The sequence below is a fragment of the Lynx canadensis genome, chromosome A3, assembly GCF_007474595.2.
Source record: "Lynx canadensis isolate LIC74 chromosome A3, mLynCan4.pri.v2, whole genome shotgun sequence".
In the NCBI taxonomy this organism is placed as follows: Eukaryota; Metazoa; Chordata; class Mammalia; order Carnivora; family Felidae; genus Lynx; species Lynx canadensis.
In genome coordinates this window covers 1,154,060-1,173,365 of record NC_044305.1, presented here as the reverse complement: position 1 = coordinate 1,173,365, position 19,306 = coordinate 1,154,060, and the positions used below count along the sequence as shown (strand labels likewise).

Genomic DNA, 19,306 nt, shown 5'->3' with positions numbered 1-19,306 from the left:
GTCCGCGTCAGGCCCAGGTCTGGGGCACCAGAGCAGACAGCGGGAAGGGCCCCCAGCCTTCATCAGGACCCCTGAGGAATGCGCCGTTGTTGCTTCCATTGCACGGAGGCGGAAACTGAGGCCTAGAGACGCTCGGCGCCTTGCCCGGAAGGGGTCCCGGCAGCGGGACCGAGAGTCCACAACCCGGCGGGAGGGGAAGCGCGCAGGCCGCAGCGGGTCCGGCGCCTTGACAGCGCGGTGGGCGGGGCCTGGGGAGGGGCGGGGCGCCGTCCGCGGGACGGGGCGGAGTCGGCGGCCCTGATTGGGTGATGTCGGCTGCCCCGCCTTGGCCCTGCCCCCTCCGTGGCCGGCGGTGGGGGGGGGGGGGTGGACCCCACCGAAGCCCGCGGTCAAGGCCAGGTCTGGCCGGGGCAGCGGCGGTCGCAGGGAGCCCACGCCGGCAGGCGCTGTCAGTGGCCCGTTCTTCTTCCTAAGCTCCTCAGACGGGGACGTGCTGCTGGCAGCCCCGCCTCGAAGAGCGCACAGCTCAGAGGAGCCTCACCCGGAGCCGCGCCGCAGGCGCCGCAACCTCTCCCCGCGCTTCCGCAGCCCGCCCGCGCCGACCGCGCTGCGCCGCGGGGCCGGGCCGCCAGGGGGAGCCGCGGGGCCCAACCCTCCGCTGCGCCTGCGCCGGCGCCGCGCGCGAACCCGGGCGCGAGCCCGCCGCGCGCGCGCGCGCGCGGCCGTCCCGCAAGTGCGCCTGCGCCGAGGCCGTGGCCGCGCCCGCTCCCGCCGGGGGCTCGTCGCTGGGCGGCCGGGCCATGGGGGAGGCTGAGGTGGGCGGCGGCGGCGCGCCGGGCGACAAGGGGCCGGGGGAGGCGGCCACCAGCCCGGCCGAGGAGACGGTGGTGTGGAGCCCCGAGGTGGAGGTGTGCCTCTTCCACGCCATGCTGGGCCACAAGCCCGTCGGTGAGCGGAGCGCCGCCGAGGCCGCGGACCCGCGTGGGGGCGGGGCGGGCCGGGCAACGGCCGGGGCGCGGGGCGGGGCCTCCCACGCCCGCCCACCCACCTGCGCCTCCTCCGACCCCTGCGCCCACCCACCCCACCTCCGCTGACGCTACCCCCTCCTGCACCCCTCCCCTGCGCCCCTCCGCCTTCCCGTACCCTCCCTATGGCCCTTCCTGCACCCCTCTGCCCTCCCTCTGGCCCCTTCTGCCCGTCCTGTACCCTCCCTCTGGCCCCTGCTGCGCCCCTGCACCCTCCCTCTGGCCCCTGCTGCCCCCCTGCACCTTCCCTCTGGCCCCTGATGCTCCCCCTACACCCTCCCCCTGGCCCCTGCTGTGCCCCTCCTGCACCCACTCGCCCTCCTCCACCCTGCCCCCCCAATACCCTCCTTTCGCACCTCCTACACCCACCCTCCTGCCCCCATCTTTACTTCTCCCCTGCTGACCCCTGCTTCCAGCTCCCTCACTGCCTTCCACCTCCCCCCTCCTCACAGGTGACCCCCTCTTCCCACAGGTGTTAATCGACACTTCCACATGATCTGTATCCGGGACAAGTTCAGCCAGAACATTGGTCGGCAGGTCCCATCCAAGGTCATCTGGGACCACCTGAGCACCATGTATGACATGCAGGCACTGGTGAGCTGGATCCCACCCTCCCTGGTCCTCAGGCCAGGGCCCCCCGACCCCAGACAGAGCTGCTCTTCAGGGAGCCCTGTGGCCTGTGGACCTCCCCGGGGGGGGGCACCAGTAACTAAACAAGGCACCTCAAGTTGTTCACAAACGCAGTGGGGGTAGCTGGTTGCCCTCCAGGAGCCTTCTTTATGTGGGGTGGTTAGCAAAAGTCTCTCCGGGGAGATAAGTGCGGAGCTGAGGCCCGCGGAGGAGGCGTGAGGCCCCGGCAGTCACACGGGAGGCCCCACGGCGCGCCAGGCAGGAAGTTGACTGGATCCGAGTCACATTCAGGTGAATATGGTGGCTTCTGTGGGCACCAGGCAGGCCGGGGCCCTGTCGCCACGGAACCCCCGGCCAGTTTCATCGAAAGGCAGGCAGGTCAGCTGGGAAGCCAGGATGGCCAGAGGAGACAGTGGACATTCCCCGCAGAGGAACAGCAGGCGTCAGGGCTCTGTGGCAGCAGGCGATGGGGGGTCGAGGAGCTCAGAGGAGGTGTGGACCCCTGGGGCTGGGGGGCAGCGGGAGCTACAGGCAAGCAAAGGGGTAGGCACTTGTGCCGGGGCAGGGCTGAGTCTCTGCCCCCCTGGCTGACTTAGGGCCACGCCAGCCCTCCCAGCTGAGGCCTTCCTTGCCCGAACGTGGTGCCACCCTTGCTTCCTGTGGGTTTGGGCAGGTGGTTCGCAGCTCCTTGTCTTACTCTTGGAAGGAGATAAGGGTGACAGCCGTGCTCTGGGGACTGACTGCCCGGCCTGTAGGAAGCACCCTGGAAAGTGAAGTCCCTGTTGCTGGGACCAGCTCATCACGGACAAGCTGTCATCCCGAAGGGGCCTCACCCCACACCTGTCACCTTGTGGGGTCACCTGGTCCCCAGACTTCCATGCCGTGACTCTAGGCCAGTGGGGACACCAAGCAAGACACAGACATCAGGGTGGCAGGGTCCCTGGCCCAGTGCAGCCAGGGACACGGACACAGCTGGCACCAGGCCCTCGCTGCACCTGGGAGCTGCAGGGCGCCTCTCAGAGGCTGTAGTCCAGGGCAAGCAGCCGGTCCCCCCTCGGCCGGAACTTCAGTCTGGCCTATTACTTGTGCGGGACCAGGCACGACCTCGAGGCTGTTGCTCCGGACCCCAGTGCCCCTCTGGAGCTGATGCCAGAGTCACCCGGGACCCTGGCAATGTGCATCTGTGGCCCCCACCACGGAGATACCAGCAGCCCCGAGAGCCACAGCGTTTCCAGAGCTCCAGGAGACGCGAGCACGTCTGCGGGCTAAGCACTGAGCTTTACCACGAGCTGCGGAGAGGAGGCCTTTCCCGCCGAGCCCCTCCCTGTCTAGACCCCTTCCGCCAGCGCACCTTCCTTTCCTCTGGTGGTCCTGTGCCTCCAGGGTCTCGTCCCTTCTGGCACATGGGGCCTGTGTGACGTGTAGGACAAGTGGGACTCTGATAAGCAGTGTCCCTGACACCACTGTGTAGTCCTTACCTGGTTTCCGAGGCAGTAGCTTTCCCGTCCGGCACCCTCCGTGTCTGCGGGCTCCACTGTCACTGTCATCTTGTGGGGAGGGAGCAGGACGGGTCAGCAGGACAGCCGTAGCCTGCTTTTGCCCTGGGGGTAGGGACGGCATGCTGGGAAGTGGGGCTGCCCCAGCCTCAGGTCAGGTGACGACTCCTGGTGGCTGGACTCCTGGTGGCTAGAGCCATAGCCTTGCCTTCTGTGGCCTGTTGGAGAAGCCCAGCTCCTGGTAGACTGCCGGCAGAAAGAAGGAAGTGTGCTCACCCCGCTGGTGCCCTCCCCCTCGGCTCTTGGGGACCGGCCGTGTGCTTGCTCCTCAGGTGCTCCTAAGTTGGCTCTTACACGTTTTTGGTGACTTACTAAAATCACATTTTTTTCTTTGTTTCTTTAAAAAATGGCCCTACTTGCCGTCAGCACGAATCTGAGATTCTTCCATTCCCAAATCCAGAGAGGAACTTCGTCCTTCCGGAAGAAATCATTCACGAAGTCCGAGAAGGTGAGACTCGGGCGGGTCAGGTTCCAGGAATTAAGGAGGACGTGGGCCGAGGGCGGTGGCGTCGGGCGAAGGTCACGAGCCTCGGGGAGGAGTGAGGGCTGCTGGCGGGGTGCTTCTTGGCCCAGGTGGACTGGGAGGTCTGGGGAGTCTTGGGGACTGGCGGGAACTTGTTCAAGAACAATGGGCTCTCTTTAAAAGCGGCCTGGCGGCAGCTGAGAAGCACACACACAGCCGTCCCCGGCCTGAGCCGTCCGCAGCGCTGGGCAGGGCCGCGTCTCCCACCGTTTTGGTAAACGTCAGCTGTCGCCCCACAGGAAAAGTGGTCATTGAAGAAGAGATGAAGGAGGAAATGAAGGAAGATGTGGACCCCCACAACGGGGCGGACGATGGTGAGTGGGGAGCGCCCCCCGACCCCGCCCTGGGCCCCAGGAGCAAGCCGGGCGGCTCCGCACCCCCAGCCCGCGCGTTGAGTCCGCCTGGGGCCGGAGCTGCGCCGTCTGGTTCCACCTGCCTGGGCGCGAGCTGCTGGGCAGACCTGGCCTGGTGCACGGCCCACGCTGCGAGCGAGCCCCGCGGCGGCCCGGGGCACTGGCACCCGGGCCGCGGCACGTAAAGCGCGTGGTGCAGGGGGTGCGGGTGCAGGGGACACACTCCACGCGGCAGGGACGGCGGGTCCTCAGGAGGACCCAGCCGCCCGCGGGCCGCACGGCAGCCCAGCTCGGAGCGTCGTGTGTGTAGATGCGGCTTTTTATCACTGAGCGGGAAGATGAAGTAAAATTCTGGATATTCTGTTTTCAGCCAAATGATTTTGTCTCCCAGTTTTTTCGTCTTCAGGAAGCTTGGGCAAAGCAACGGAAAAGGCCAGCAAAGACAAGAACCCCTCGGACTTGGGCTCCAAGGAGGGGGTGGACAAGCGGAAGCGCAGCCGCGTCACCGACAAAGTCCTGACGGCCAACAGCAACCCCTCCAGCCCCAGCGCCGCCAAGCGGCGCCGAACGTAGACGCCGCTCAGCCAGGGCACAGGGCAGGGGGACGGCGGCCACCGGGCCGGACGCGCCGCGCCCCCCTCCCCCCACCCGCCGCCCCTGTGGCTCCCACAGGGCCCGACCGCGACCACCTCCCGCGGGGGCGGAGAGCTGGGAGGCAGGCGTCCTCCCCGTCCTCCCGTGACGCCGGGTCAGCTCCAGCCGTGCTAGTTCTCCGGCCGGGCCGCGGTCCAGGCCCCGCGGAGCAGGGCGAGGGGCGCAGGCAAGGAGACCTGGGCCAGCGAGCAGGAAGTCCGTTCTTGCTGTGTCCTTGAGGAGCGCTGGTCTTGCCGGGCGGCTCAGTGCTGCCCGTTTGTCCGTCTGTCCGTCTGTTGGCCGTTCTTCCTAACCGGCTGCCCCGTCGGGAGAGAGACTCAGGCCACCCCGTGGCGGACCGTCGCCCCACCTGAGAAACTGAGAACTGGACGTTTTGCCTCATTCGCTTGTACTGTAACGATGTATATAATTTGGCGGTATTTCACTATTTAATTTTTAAGAAGCCTATTTTACTAGTGTTTTATATGAAAACAACACTGCAGAAGTGAAACCTGTGTTGTATTTTTCCTGAGATGTTTTGTGTTAAGGTCATGACTGCTGAGACCCTTTTCGCTCAGTTTTTATATGCCAGAAACAGAGGATTTGTAGCGGCTATTTTTGTATCCTCCGGTAACTTGCAAACAGACCAAATGAGTGAGTGGAGGGAAGGGGCGCCGGGGCCCAGGGTTGCCTGAAATACTTTCGTTTGAGTGCGGAATATTAAAGCACAAAAGCAGCAGCCTGGCGTCGTGTGATTTTGATACCAAAGTAAGTTCCCTTTTCTTACGGTAGGAAGCGTTTATTTTTCCAAGGATTATAACCGCAGCCTACACTCAGTGGGCTTCGTAGCATTCCCTCGATACAACGTATTGACGACCAACAGGAAATCAGGCCAGAGTGGAAATGTGGTCGAGTGTGACAAGTCCTTCAGATACGAAATGCCAGGACTGCGGACAAGGCAGAGCCGGTGGCTGGCTGAGCCCGGACGTCCGGGAGCTCATCCCCTGGCAACGCGAGTCTCGGGGCCCAGTCTGCTCTCCGCACAGGAGGGTCCGGGCAGAGCAAGAAGGGTGCGCCCTCAGTCCCGGCTGACCTCCGCGCCCCGGGTCCTTCATCTGGACAAGTCACCAGGAAGCTGAATCCCCCCACCGTCTCGGAGCAGGAGGCCGGGCCTCGGCCCACCAGGCAAGGGCAGGAACCCGGTGCCCCACGCCCCGTGCAGGCTGGCCTGCTCTACCCGGCCCGCCGTCTCTCGCGGGGCCTGGAGCGCATCGCCGGCAGCCCTCCTTCAAGGCCCACTCTGCGCTGGCTTCTGTCGCTGGGACCCTGCTGCCCGAGAGGAGCCGGTCCCTGGGGAGTCAGAACCGGCAGAGCCATGGGGCAAACGTTGTCTGTGAAGACGGGGGTCTTTCCCTTACAGACGTAGACCCTGGTCTGGAGCAGGATCTTCAGGGACCTCAGAACATGCTGGAAAAGCCTAGTCAATAAGTCAAACCTGTTTCCTAATGACTGAACATTCGCTGCCCTTCCAGGAGATGTGGGGGGAGGGGCGCGCAAGGCCGCCCAGCAAGGTAGATGGCCTCCCACCCCAGGTGCCGGTTTGGGGCCACTCCCCACGCCCTTAGGCCTGCGGAGGCCGGAGTCCTCAGCCGGAGTGAGGCTCACACAGGGGGTCCGGTTCATGTGCTGCGTGTGGCCTGTGCAGGTCAAGTTCACATCCCCGCCGTACCTTCTCCTGGCCTAGGGGTCCACTCTGTGACATGGGGTACAGCTGTGCCCCCACCACGTAGGTAGACGGAGTGTGACAGAGGAGAGGCGCTGGGGAGAAACCAGTGTGAGCGGCTGCAGGACACTGGGAGACACAGGCGCCACTGACCTGAGACCAGAAACCTCCGGGAGGTGCTTCGTGCCGAGGACGCCGGGCCGGGTCGTCGACAACGGGACGGCGCAGCCTCCCTGGGCGGGGACAGGTGGGTGCGGCCTCAGCCCTCCCTGCCCTGGCCCAGCCCAGGGCCCCCAGGGCTGATGCAGGAGGAGAGTGTGCTCCCAAGTGCGTACCGATAGGGCAGCAACGGGACGCAGCGGGGCTCCCTCGGGGCGGGGCGGGAGGGCGTGGGGCTTTGGCCAAACAACGAGGCTGCAACTGGTTTCGCCTGAGGAAAACGTTAAGGCAGGTCTAACCTGAACCTGCCCCTGCCCAGCTCCTGCAAGACTCCTCCACCAGGGGCAGGGCCACCCTGGGGCGCGCCACCTACTGCCGGTGCTCGGAGGAGGAACCGGAACGAGCGCGCCGCCGTCGCTCCTCTGGGCCCCGCCCCGGCCCCCCTGGCCCGCCCCCCAGTCCTGCCCCCCCCGCTCAGCCCCGCCCCAGCCTGGGCGGCCAGCTGTCCAGAGCCCTGAGCCCACAGCGGGCGTCCCCAGGCTGCAGAGGGGAGGAAACAGCACAAGACTTCTTCTGCAGCAGAAATCTGGGCTCCCGGGTTAACGCGCCCTGCGGAGCCCCAGGCAAACTGCACAAAAGCAGCCGGAGGTGCGGTTCGGGGTGACTCTTCCTTGTCGAGCGGAAATCGGGCAGCGTCTGGGAGGGTCCGTCGTCCCGGCCCTGGTGGGAGGCAGCGGCGGGGAGGCTTGCCGCTCGGCCCGTGGAAAGGCACAGCCTCCCCACCGCAGTGCCCCTCAGAGCAGCCAAACCCCTGCATTCCGCCCCCGACACGCGGACACCTGCGGCAGGGCCTCCCGGTGTCATCTGCCCGATGTCCTGGCCGGGGCCTCGCGGGGCCACCTGCAAGTCAGGCAAGCGGGAGGTGAGGCCCAGGGGGTGGGGGAGGCAATCCGCCCCCGCGGCCCCCGCCAGAGGCGCGGCGGCTGCCCGCTGCCCAGGAAACCTAGCCCGCCCACCGGTGGCACACCTTTTACAGAAATGCCCAGATGTCCGTTCCGGGGGGGGGGGGCACCTCCGTCCTCTTAGAGAGTGAGGTCGTGTGTACACAGGCTCCAGCCAGGTGAGACTGTACCCGGAGAATGGATGAGGACGGCCCGCATCAAGAAGGGCCCTCAGCTGTGCCCACAGCCAAGGTGGGAAGGTTGTGCTCCCTCTCAGCTGTCACAGGCAGCCCTGAGGCCCAGGGGCCGCTGGCGGGGCTGGGAGAGGTCAGCGACCCCAGGGGGCTGGGTTTGGCCTTCACCCTCTACCCCGTCGACCCCGGGAGTTACCCTCCTGGCTAGATCCGTCAGAAGGCCAGACTTTGGTTTTAGCGAAAATGCTGTGAGACACTGAAGGTGCACGGTGGTCACAGAGTCCAAACACTACCTGGGCGGGCCACTCCCAAGTTGCATGTTGAGGGGCGGGTCTCCAACTTTGCTGCAACTCCCGCGGCCACCAGCAGATGTGAGGGCACAGATTAAGGGAATCTGTGGGAGGTCACTGGGGAATTTGCAAATGCAGGTGATTTTCAGCTGTCTGACACACGCCAATGTGTGTGAAGAGGGCGGCCACCACCGGCTGCCCCCAGCGCCCAGAGAGGCCCCCGAGGGGATGTTTAACCAGGGCCACCTGTGTTGAGCAGCCTCAGGATGACCCCAGTCACCCAGTCATTCATGCGTCCCCTCCCTCTAGGCAGCACCTTACCTTACCCCTGATAGGATGTGGCAAAGGGGCAGAGGCCAGGCCCACGGTGACGGTGCAGACGACTCCCGGCACACTGAAAGACACCCTCCTGCTGGCCTTATGGAAGCAAACTGCCCAGTTGTGAACCGTCTGTGAAGGGACACGAGGATCCGTGTCCCACCACCCGAGAATGACTTCTGCCCACAGGCTGGGGGACCGCGGAAGCAGACTGCTCTCCAAAGGAGCCTCTCGTGAGACCACAGCCCCAGCCTACACCTGGAGGGCATCCCGCGTGGGAGCATCCTGGGGGGGAGGCCTCCCTTCTGGGGAGGACAGCTCCCAGGGGTTATGCTCCTGGGGTCAGCCCTGTGGACGGACATCCTCCTGTGGGCATCCTCCAGGGGGTGGGTTGACTTCCTCCAGGAGAACATCCTCTGGGAAGAGGGATATTCTGGAGGAGGGGGTTTCCAGCAGGTAGGCGTCTTCCTCTGGGGGGAGGTTGTCCTCAGGGGCATTCTGGGGTGATTCTCTGGGACGAGCATCCCCCAGGGACATACCTGTAGAGCCGGTATACTCCAGAGGGCATCCTGGGGGAGGTGTCTTCTCCCAAAGGGAAGGGATATCGTGTAGGGGGGGTCCTGGGGGGACACCCTGGGGGCAATCCCAGCGAGGAAGGGGGCGGGCGCCCTCCGGAGTGACGTTCTCCGGGAGGGGCTGTGCTCGGAGCGTGGGGGGCCTTCTCGGGGCGGACGGCGCCGGCGGCCCCGCCCCCGGCCCCGCCCCGATCCCGCCCCGGCCCCGCCCCCGGCCCTCCCCCACGCTTCCTCCTTCGCTCACTTTCGCTTCCGCCGGAGCGCGGGTCCCGCCGCCGCCCGAGCATGGACGACCCGGACTGCGACTCGACCTGGGAGGAGGACGAGGACGAGGACGGCGAGGGCGCGAGCGCTGGGGGCGACGAGGACGGCGAGGCCGGCGCCCCAGGGGACGCGGACGCGGAGGACGAGGACGAGGACGAAGAGGACGCGCCGGCGGCGCGGCCCGGCGCGCTCCAGGTGCAGCCTCGACGCGCGCCGGGGACCCAGCGCCCAGCCCCGGGGGGCGCCCGCCCGGCCGCCGCGAGGTGGGGGTGAGGCCCCGCTCCGGGAAGGCCTCCCCCCCTCCCGGCCCCCGGACACCCGGCTTGGGGCCTGGCTCTCCCTCTCCAGCTGTTGCCCTCTCCCCGACCCAGGCCCCCTGGTGCCCCCCTCCGGATCGCTGGACACCCTGAGACCCGCCCCGTCCCGCGCCTCCCAGCTCCGGCCCAGCCCGGGTCGGGGGGGGGGGGTGGACCTCGCAGGGAGATCCAGGGCCACCCTCAGATCCGTGCGGTGTGATGATACTTCCTCAAGCGGATGCCCTGGGCACATTCTGGACTCGCCTCTGTCACTTCCCGCCTCCGGGGCCTTGGCTCTGTCCTCTGAATAGATCCCAGCTCTCCGTGCCGGCCGCCCGCTTCTGCCTGCCTTTCTGCTTCTGGGTGCCCCCTGCTTCTGCCCCGCCCTGCTCCCTCCCACCCCCGGCCCGCCTCACCCCCACCGCTCCTCGCTGGGTGCAGCGCCCACCCGCGGGACCTCCCACCCTCTGGAAAGTGGCCTTGGAGGCCACATTTATGTGACCTGCCTGAGCCAGGGCTGCTCGCACCAGCTACTGGCATTCATGGCTGCTGAGTTGTCATGATCAGCCGTTACTTTTGTTACTACTGATTACCTAGGTGACCAGCAGTTACTTTTGTCTTCACTGGTGATACTACTTGTTACGATCGGTTACTTTTGTTGCCACGGATTTATTTTCTTCTCATCACCACTGGTTACTTTTGTTACTAGGGTCACTCAATACCAGGGGCCGGTACTCCCTGAGCCTCACATTCTGTCCCAGTGCAGGGTGGTCCCAGCTGGGGTTCTAGGTGTTATCGGGACTTAGGTGACAGCTGTCACTTTTGGAGGATGGTGTATCGGCATCGTGTCTATGGGGTCTTGAATTCCATCCCGTCTGATCTCTGGGTTGCGTTCTCCCCCAGACAGATGAGAGCTCTGGTTTGGGGTTTAGCTGGCTGTGTGGTGAAGTCTTGGTCAGGGAGAGGGACCCGGACGGGCTCCTGGGCCTGCCAGGGAGGCCAGAAGGCGGAGCACATCTATGGTGTTCGGGGCAGGCATGAGTTTCTGGAGGCAGCAGGCTGGGCAGTGGCCAGGGGTCACGGGGCAGGGATCTGGCTCTCCCGTGGCAGATGCCCGCCGGCTGGAGCACGTATTGAGAGAGGATGCTGTCCTTGCTGTAGCTCCGTGAGCCCCACTCCCACAGCAGTGCGCCGGCCCCTCGGCCACTGAGAGGCGCCACAGTCGTTGACTTCTTCACGGGGCCCAGCTGTCTGGTATTTGTCCTGGGCTGTGTCTTCTGTGCACCCGTGGGGCTGACCTGGGGATGGTGAGTGGGGCCAGCTCCTGCTGAGTTTCGGTGTCTCCTCGGGCCCTTGGCTGGTAGGCAAGAACATCACCAGCAGGCCCTGGTCTATAAATTGGGCAGAGAGGCACCCACAGGCCCCTGCTGGAGCTCAGAACCATTTGGAGCATCTTGGGGAGTGGGGAGGGGGTCAGAGCCAAGGGACACAGTGACAGGCCTGGCCTCCTGACTCCCCTTGTAGTGCTCCTTCCAGGATCCTGGACCCAGGTGTTTCCCTGGGACGAGCGGTGGGTCTCCTGTGGAGTCACGCCCAGGAGCCGTACCTGCCTGGGCCCTCTCTCCTGCCCCGGCTTCTGTCGCACCTCAGGCCAGGCTCAGCCTCGCTCACGCCTCCCACCCTATAAGAGGGTGGGTGAAGCCGCCCTTACCCAGCATCGTAGCCGTGAAGTTACCTTCTATCCCTCCCAGGACCCGGGGAGCTTGGCCTGCAGAGATAGGGGCTGCAGGTGTTGGGGGGCAGCGAGGAGCCCCTGTGTCTCCCTGCACAGGCTCTCCCGTAGGGCCAGAGGCCCGGAGACACGGGGTCTGGTCGACGAGCGTTGGGCGGGGGCCAGGCTGGTTCCCTGGGCCTTGGTCATTCATTTCTTCGTCAGGCAAGTGTTTGGGGCCCCTCCTGGGGCTGTAGGCTGGGAGGCCACGGCCCTTCGAGACACAAGCCTTGTGACAATTAGAGCACCGTACAAAGAGAAAGCACTGGCGAAGGCAGGGGGACCAGGGGCAAGTCCCGGGGCTGCGGTCCAAATGGAGTTAGCCGGCAAGTACCGGAGGAGGCAGTGAAGCCAGGGCCCGGGGGCGGTGCTGCGCCCCAAGAACGTGCCGGTCAGCCTGGGATCCTGGGAGCGGCGGCGGTGGCAGGGGCTGAGCAGGGGGCAGGGCTTGTTCCTCCCATTCTGGTCCCTTCCGGTTTTGTTGCTAGCGGACCCCGTCCTTGCTGCCCTTACTGGGACAGGGGCTGGCTTGGGGTGGGCCTCCCCTAGGGGTCTCACCCATCTCCTCTCTCCCCAGGCCAGGACGACGGGGTCCCGAAACTGGCGAGCCGCGCGCGACACACGCAGGTACCGGCACCACTACCCGGTACGTAGCCGCCTCGGCGCCCGCACACCTCGGCAGCCCGCCCGGGACGGAGTCTCCCGCCCTCCGCCGGGAGAAGGCCATCGGGACAAGACGTCCCGTCACCCCCCTCCTCAGACGAGGTCCCATGGCCCACCCGGGACTGCGGCTCCTTCCCCCCGGGGGAGGGGGGTGAGGAGGACCGCCTCTGTCTCGGAGCCTTTAGAGCAGGGGAGCAGCGCCAGCTAGTGGCGCAGCCACATGTGGCCCCGTGTGTCGGTCCGCGGGTCGGGGCCCATGTCGGTGGCGTTCCCGTGGCCCTCGCCCCTGCCCTCTGCACTGCGAGTGTCAGCCAACCCCTAGGCTACTTTAGGGGTACAGATGGAGGGGACCTGCCGCCCGGCCCGCGCTGGTGAGGAGGGAAGGTGGCGGTCAGAGGGAGCTGCCGTCCTCCCAGTGCGGAGGCTGGTCCTCGCCTGCAGGGCGAGGGGCCCCGGCTGGGGACTCGGGTCTTCGCCAGCCTTCAGGATGTGGAGGCTCACGGGCCCAAGAGCGGACGCCCGCTCCCCGAACGTTCTAGTGTGAGGGGCCCTCGGAGGCAGCCTATTTCTGGAGATGTCTCCACCGGCAACTTTCTCTGGCTCTTCAGGATTTGATAGAACGGGATGGCAACGGTGACATGCCAAACCTGAGTTTCTACAGAAACGAGATCCGGTTCCTGCCCAACGGTGCGCGTCTGCTGGGCCGCCTGCGCCCTGTCCCGGGGGGCGTCTGTGGCCCCACTAGGACCCTGTTGGGGACGGCTTCCTGTTGGGCCCGCGGTTTTCGGCTTGCCCCGCAGCGCCCCCTGCAGGCTGCTGCGGGGACGCCCTGGGAAGGGCCGTGTCGCTCACTACTGCTGCCTTGGTGGGAACGCCGCACGTGTTAAACTGGCGAGTAAGAGTGATTGTTCCATTTCCAAGTGGTTGGAAACAACTCAAGGTGGAAAATGTTCTGTGATGTGAAAGTGACACGAAATTCAACTGTGAGCGTCCATAAGGGAGAGTCCGTGGGAAGCCACCCACGCGCATTCGTTCAGGCGTGGCCGCCTTCCCACTACAACGCAGCACAATTGCAGCAGAGGACACGTGGCCTCAGAGAGTCACTGGCCCTTGGAAACAGTGGCCGCCCTACAGGAGGCCAGGCCATGGGGGGGTGGGGCTCCGCTGGAGGTTCTGTCTGAGGTCGGGTTCCAGCTAACCAGCCGTGGTTTGGAGGGGGCAGTGAGGCCCCCTTTCTGCAAAGGCAGGTGGGGGTCTGGGACCCCATGTCCTCCTGGGCCCTCCGGCCCGACGAGCCCAGCGTGGCCTTTCTCACTCGGGTCTGTGCTCGGGCAGCAACGGAGAGCCCGTGTCGGACTGCAAAGAAACCGAGGGCTTCGGTTGGGGGGTTACGGTCACATGACACAGACACGAGCTTCAGAGCCCCGAGGTCCTCAACAGAGGAGGGGAGGGAAAGTGGGAGGACTTCTAGCAGCTCCTCACTGACTTATCCCCGTGGGGCCCCCAGGCTGTTTCATTGAAGACATTCTTCAGAACTGGAGGGAGGACTACGACGTCCTGGAAGAGAATCACTCCTACATCCAGTGGTGAGTGGGCGGGGCTTACCGAGCAGGCGCCCTCGGCGGGGCGGGGCTTACTGAGCAGGGGCCCTCGGCGGGGCGGGGCTTGTGAGCAGGCACTGTCGGTGGGGTGGGCTTACTGAGCAGGCCCCCCTCGGTGGGGCGGGGCTTACTGAGCAGGTGCCCTCGGTGGGGCGGGGCTTACCGAGCAGGCGCCCTTGGTGGGGCGGGGCGGGGCAGGGCTTACTGAGCAGGTACCGTTGGCGGGGCGGGGTTTACTGAGCAGGTACCGTTGGCGGGGCGGGGTTTACTGGGCAGGCGGCCCCGGCGGCGCAGGGCAGCCGTGGTGCGCGGCCTCTGAGGCTGTAGGTGGGCGTGGGGCGCAGGAAGAGCCTTAGGCCGGCTTCCTGGGACGGGACGGGCCCCGGTGCCAAGAGGCCTCGTGGGCCCGCAGAGCCCCTTGGACACTGACAGTGACAGGCCTCGAACAGTGGCCTGAGGTGATCCTTGCCGGCATGGCTGCCTTGGAGAGCCTTGACGCTGCCCCACAAACACAGTGTGCGTTTGAAAATGGCACGTCGGGGGCCTTTTCCTGGGCACAGCGCATCGTGGGGGATAGTTGTGCAGCACTGACGACTAGACGCAAGGAGAACATAAGAATTAGGAGGACTGCCTGGAACGCCCTGGGCAGCACTGGCAGACCCGCTCGCTGGCGAGCACGCGCACGACTCCTCTAGTCGCGTGTGCACCCATCTGGTGCCCTGGCCCGTAAGAGGTTCCCTGCAGCCTTCCCCGCCTCACGCCTCGGCTTTGCCTCGTGAGAGCGCACACACATGTTCAGCCAGCCAGGCCCTCCTAGAGTTGAGCCGTGAACCCAGAGAGGCTGGTGAGCCTCCCGGGACCGCGGGTGTGCGCCTTGGCTGGGAGCCCGTGCCTGCCGCCGACGGACCTGTAACCGTGCCTCCTACAGGCTGTTTCCTCTGCGTGAACCTGGAGTGAACTGGCATGCCAAGCCCCTCACGCTCCGGGAGGTTGAGGTGAGCTCTGATCGCTGGGAAGCCGTCCCGGGGAGCCCCTCCCCTCCGCGCTGGCCCTTGCCTCTGCCCCTGGTGCTCTCACAGGCTTCTAGAGAAATCTGGCTCTCTCCGGCAGTTTGCCTCCAATCGGGGAGCCCATAGTCAGGGCTGTGAGCAGAATCATGGTGACGGGAGTTTCATCACACCTGGTTGGGGCTGGAGCAGATGCTCCTGGAGGGACAAGAGGGTCTGGGGGGGGGGGGGGCAGGACGTGTTTCCTGCCACGTGCTCAGCCCAGGGGTGGGGGGTGGGGGCGCATGATTCCCAGGAGCTAGAATCCCCTGGGGGTGAAGCCGGCGCCTCAGGCCCCAGTGAGACTCTGAGGCAGCTTAGAGAGGTTCATCATTCACTCCTGTCCGGGCTCCTGCGCCCTGGCGTTTTACCCTGAAAGTCTGAGTCCAGCCCTTTAGAAGAATCAGGGCCCGAGGGGGGCGCTGGCCAGCCGGATGTATGGGTGACGACCCCTGGGCTCCCCACTGGCCTCGGGGGTGTGTTCCAGGCATTTAAAAGCTGCAAGGAGGTCAGGGAGCGGTTTGTGCAGGCCTACGAGCTCATGCTGGGGTTCTACGGGATCCAGCTAGAAGACAGGAGCTCGGGTCAGGTGCGCCGAGCACAGAACTACCAGAAGCGCTTCCAGAACCTCAACTGGTGAGGACCGCCCCTCCCCCACCACAACCGAGGAGGATGGGGCCGCTAGGTTTCAGGCAGGTGTGGGGGGAGCACTTCGGCGGAGGAGGGACTCCAGGGCCACTGGGGCAAGTGACTAAAGGCTCTCTGAACACCCTCCGTGTTTGCAGGGTGGGGGTGGTGCCACTGATAGGGGCGTGAGAGCCGGTCAGTTTCACTGCTAGCCGCGCTGGGTCCGCCTGGGTGTGGGCCAGGATGCCCATAGCACCCTCACCTTGGCAGGCACGGCCCTCCTCCTCCCTGGTGAGAGGCACCGGATGGGGAGGAGGTAAAGGGGGTGGGTCTGCTGATGACACCAGCGCCCCTGCACGTGGGTAACAGGTCCCGTGCTCTGGGGGGGGGGGGGGGGGGGCCCTCCGGCTCTTCTCCAGCCATGCAGGGGGGTGGGGGGGAGATCTTCGGGGCCCAGGGGGCAGCCCCCTTCTAAAAGATGCATCAGGATCCCCACCTGCGGGGTCCAGCACACAGGCCTTTTTCTCCAGGACTGGGGTGGGGCACGGGGAGGGGGAGGGGGAGGGCGCCAGGGGGCCGAGAGGGTGGGACGGCGCCTGGCGGAGGGAGGGCGAGGGAGGAGGCGAGGGGAGGAGGGGAGGGGGGAGGGGAGTGAGGAGGAGGAGGGGAGGGGGAGGAGGAGGGAGGGGCCTGGCGGGGCGCCCCGCCCCCCGCGCCAGCGCCCCTCCGCCTCCCGGCCCCAGGCACAGCCACAACAACCTCCGCATCACGCGCATCCTCAAGTCCCTGGGCGAGCTGGGCCTGGAGCGCTACCAGGCGCCGCTGGCGCGCTTCTTCCTGGAGGAGACGCTGGTGCGCCGGGAGCTGCCGGCCGTGCGCCAGAGCGCCCTGGACTACTTCGTGTTCACCGTGCGCTGCCCGCGCCAGCGCCGCAAGCTGCTGCGCTTCGCCTGGGAGCACTTCCGGCCGCGCCGCAAGTTCGTGTGGGGGCCGCACGACAAGCTGCGGAGGCTGCGGCCGCCCCTGCCCGCGGGGGAGGGGGAGAGGGAGGGGGAGGGGAGCTCCCCGGACCCCCTCCCCGGGGCCGGCGCGCCGCCGGGGCGGGCCGGGGGCCAGGAAGGGGAGGCGGGGGGCCGCGGGGAGGGGGGCCCGGAGCCCCCGAGCCCCAAGGAGAACAAGAAGAGGAAGCTGGACGCCAGCCGGCGGGAGCAGGCCCCGGGGGAACGGGGCGGCCGGAGCGCCTCGGACGTGGAGAAGATCGCCCTGAACCTGGAGGGCTGCGCCCTCAGCCAGGGCGGCCTGAGCGGGGGGACCCGGGAATCGGGCGGCCGGGCCCCGGGGGAGGCCGAGCAGCCCTGCCCCCAGCCCCCCCCGGGGGCCAAGGTGGTGGAGGAGGTGAGGAAGAGAAGGAAGGTGGACCAGGGCCCCGGGAGCGGCGACTCGGTGGGTGCCGGTGGTGGGGCCGAGCCCCCAGCCCCCGCCCGGCGCTGCGCCCTGCCAGGGTGCCCCGAGGCCAGAGAGAAGGATAGTGGGGTGGAGGAGGCCGGTGGCCGGGCAGAGCTAGAGCAGGGTGCCCCTGGGAGCTCAGCCCCCGCGGGACCCTCGGTAGATAGGGAAGCAGAGGCGGGGCCTGAGGCCAAACCCAGAAAGCCTTAAGGGAAAGGGCCGCCTGGGCATCCTGCCCTCCGTCCTGCCGCGGGTCTGGGGAGCCACGTGGTCAGCTGTTGTCAGCACGGAGCAGTACTGGTCTGTCCCTCCTGGTCACCGCAGCCGTGGAAGGAGCAGATCCCCGCTCTGGGAAGGCCAGGGACTTGGGGATCCTTACCTCCAGCTCACTTCCTGCCTGCCTCCTCCAAGCCACCACCCCCCCATCTTTGTAAATTGGCCCTCAAGGGTCGGGGGTGGGGGTGGGGGTGGGAATGGGGGCTCATTTTCTTAGTCTGGTGCCGAAACCTTTTCTGAATAAACTCATTTGACTTTGAGTGTTTGGACATGGGCAGCAGTCCCGTGAGTGGGCAGGGGAGGGGCACTGCTCTTCGGGAATCCGGGGGTGGTGTCCCCTGGGCGCCCCCCAACACACGAGCACCCTGACCACGCAGCCTCCCGGGGCCTCTGGAGCCGGGCGCTCTGTCCCTTGGCTGCCTTTTGTCACTAGTTTAAGTCTGGGGACCCACGCGCCGCCCCCTTGGGTGGGTTGAGCGGGAGGAGCAGGGGCGTGGCGTGGCCCGGGTCCAGACAGGACCTGTGCCCACGCTGATGTGGGGCACAGTGTCGTGCCTCGGGGAGCAAGGTCAGCGGCGTTCTCTGGCTCCGTGCCCTCTGTCCCTACCCTGGTAGCCCTCCGCATCAAGACGCAGCCTCCCCGGGGCCTCCGGACCCTCTGCCCTGGCGTGGGCACAGCACACCTCCCGCTCCTTGAGGATCCCCCTTCCTGACACGCTGGCTCCTGTGCGCCAACACCAGTGGGGTGAGGAGACTGCCGAGGGCCACGCGTTTGCCTTTGAACAAGCAAAGTGACAAAGGTCACAGTTCTCCTGGGGACGGGAGAAGGGAGCACGGTTCACCCCGAGAGTTACCAGCTGCGACTTGGGTTCCATTCTCACAAAAAGCGCCGACGGTCCGCTCCCGTCCTGGGGGGAGGGCTGCACAAACTGGAAGTCATTGGGAGGGAGGGCCCCTGAGTTGATGTTCCCCAGAGCTGGAGTTGGGGAGGCGTATGTCCTGGACTGCTGGCTCCCCTCCCCGCCCCCCCCCACCCCTGATCTGCTGGGAGGGGTAGGACCCCAGGTGCCTGAACTCCGGTTTGGTCGGTGATGCCGTTTCCACCACAGAGGGGAGAAACTAAGGCACCAAGATGAGTGTGAGCCCGTATGGGTCAGAGTCCTCAGTGTAGACCAGTATGGAGCAAGTTTCGGTGGGGAAGCTGGAACCGCAGAGAGAAAGGAAAATCCCATCGGAGGAACTCCCGGGGGGGGGGGGGGGGGGCGGGTCCGTGCTTGGCTCTGACCCGCCAAGCATCACGGAGAGTGATGGCCCAAAACACGGGTGATGCTTTGGTTCTGCCTGGTGATACCAGATGTGAGGCACCCCCTGCCCGGCCTCCTCCAGCCCTAGCCCACTGCGGCTGTTCAAGCTTCAAGGCAGGAACAGCTGGGGGGGTGGGGGGGGGGCTGAGTGGAGCTAAGGATGGGTTGGGGGTGAAGGGTGGAGCAGGGTTTCATTCCCTTGACCCGGGTGAAGGCCAGCTGGGCTGCCTCTGAGTCTGGTCCAGCAGGGGCCGGGGTGGGGGGGGGGGGCTGGCCCCAAGCCCCACCCTGCTGTCTGAGGGGGTCCCAGGATGACCCAGACTCTGCTGGGGGGGGGCAAGAACTCTTGTGAGCGTCTGTCGGCCCTTCTGGATGGAATTCACACACACCCTCGCACCTGAGGGGCGGCCGGTCCACCCCAGCGGTGAGCAGTCATCTTGCCTCGCTGCTCTATCCTTTTCGCTTCCCACCTGCTGCTCCCGGGTAAACCGACAGCCCCCTGCAAGCCCTGAGCTCCCACCCACAGAAATGAAGCTCCTACAGGCTGGGCCGGAGGTTGTGAGTTTTCCCCCTCGTCCACGGTCAGTTACAGATGGAATTCTGCATGCCACTCTTTCCCCACCGCTCGCATTGACTAGTATAGGAAAGAAAGGAAGGGAGGGAGGAAGAAGGAAAGGGACAGCACAAGAACAGACACTCAGATCAACGGAACCCAGAAATGGACCCACAAACGTATGGCCAACTGATCTTTGACAAAGCAGGAAAGAATATCCCATGGAATAAAGACAGTCTCTTCAGCAAGTGGGGCTGGGAAAACTGGACAGCGACATGCAGAAGAATGAACCTGGACCGCTTTCTTACACCAGACACAAAACTAAACTCAAAATGGGTGAAGGACCTAAACGTAAGACAGGAAGCCATCAGAAGCCTCGAGGACAAAGCAGGAAAAAACCTCTTTGATCTTGGCCGCAGCAACTTCTTACTCAACACGTCTCCGGAGTGAAGGGAAACGAAAGCAAAAATGAACTACTGGGACCTCATTAAAATAAAAAGCTTCTGCACAGCGAAGGAAACAATCAGCAAAGCTAAAAG

At 65.7% G+C, this 19,306-nt stretch overlaps 2 protein-coding genes and 1 long non-coding RNA gene across 3 annotated transcripts; 2 read left to right on the top strand and 1 right to left on the bottom strand.

Moving 5' to 3' along the window:
- Nucleotides 1-785: 785 nt before the first annotated feature.
- LOC115509886 (MRG domain binding protein) lies at nt 786-5,459 on the top strand. The gene is made up of 5 exons (XM_030309225.1): nt 786-948; nt 1,498-1,619; nt 3,578-3,659; nt 3,974-4,048; nt 4,479-5,459. The coding sequence occupies exons 1-5, from the start codon at nt 801-803 to the stop codon at nt 4,658-4,660; spliced, it is 609 nt and encodes a 202-aa protein (XP_030165085.1). The 5' UTR covers nt 786-800; the 3' UTR covers nt 4,661-5,459.
- Nucleotides 5,460-7,256: 1,797 nt separating this feature from the next.
- LOC116737967 lies at nt 7,257-8,420 on the bottom strand. The gene is made up of 5 exons (XR_004343342.1): nt 8,349-8,420; nt 8,031-8,144; nt 7,630-7,728; nt 7,442-7,502; nt 7,257-7,322 (listed from the first exon to the last, which is right to left on the bottom strand). It is a non-coding gene; the product is annotated as an uncharacterized LOC116737967 (long non-coding RNA).
- Nucleotides 8,421-8,508: 88 nt separating this feature from the next.
- On the top strand, nt 8,509-17,179 carry OGFR (opioid growth factor receptor). Its single transcript, XM_032592547.1, has 8 exons — nt 8,509-8,801; nt 9,182-9,379; nt 11,829-11,897; nt 12,523-12,601; nt 13,422-13,500; nt 14,444-14,510; nt 15,049-15,197; nt 15,932-17,179. The coding sequence occupies exons 1-8, from the start codon at nt 8,676-8,678 to the stop codon at nt 16,842-16,844; spliced, it is 1,680 nt and encodes a 559-aa protein (XP_032448438.1). The 5' UTR covers nt 8,509-8,675; the 3' UTR covers nt 16,845-17,179.
- The last annotated feature ends 2,127 nt before the right edge of the window (nt 17,180-19,306 follow it).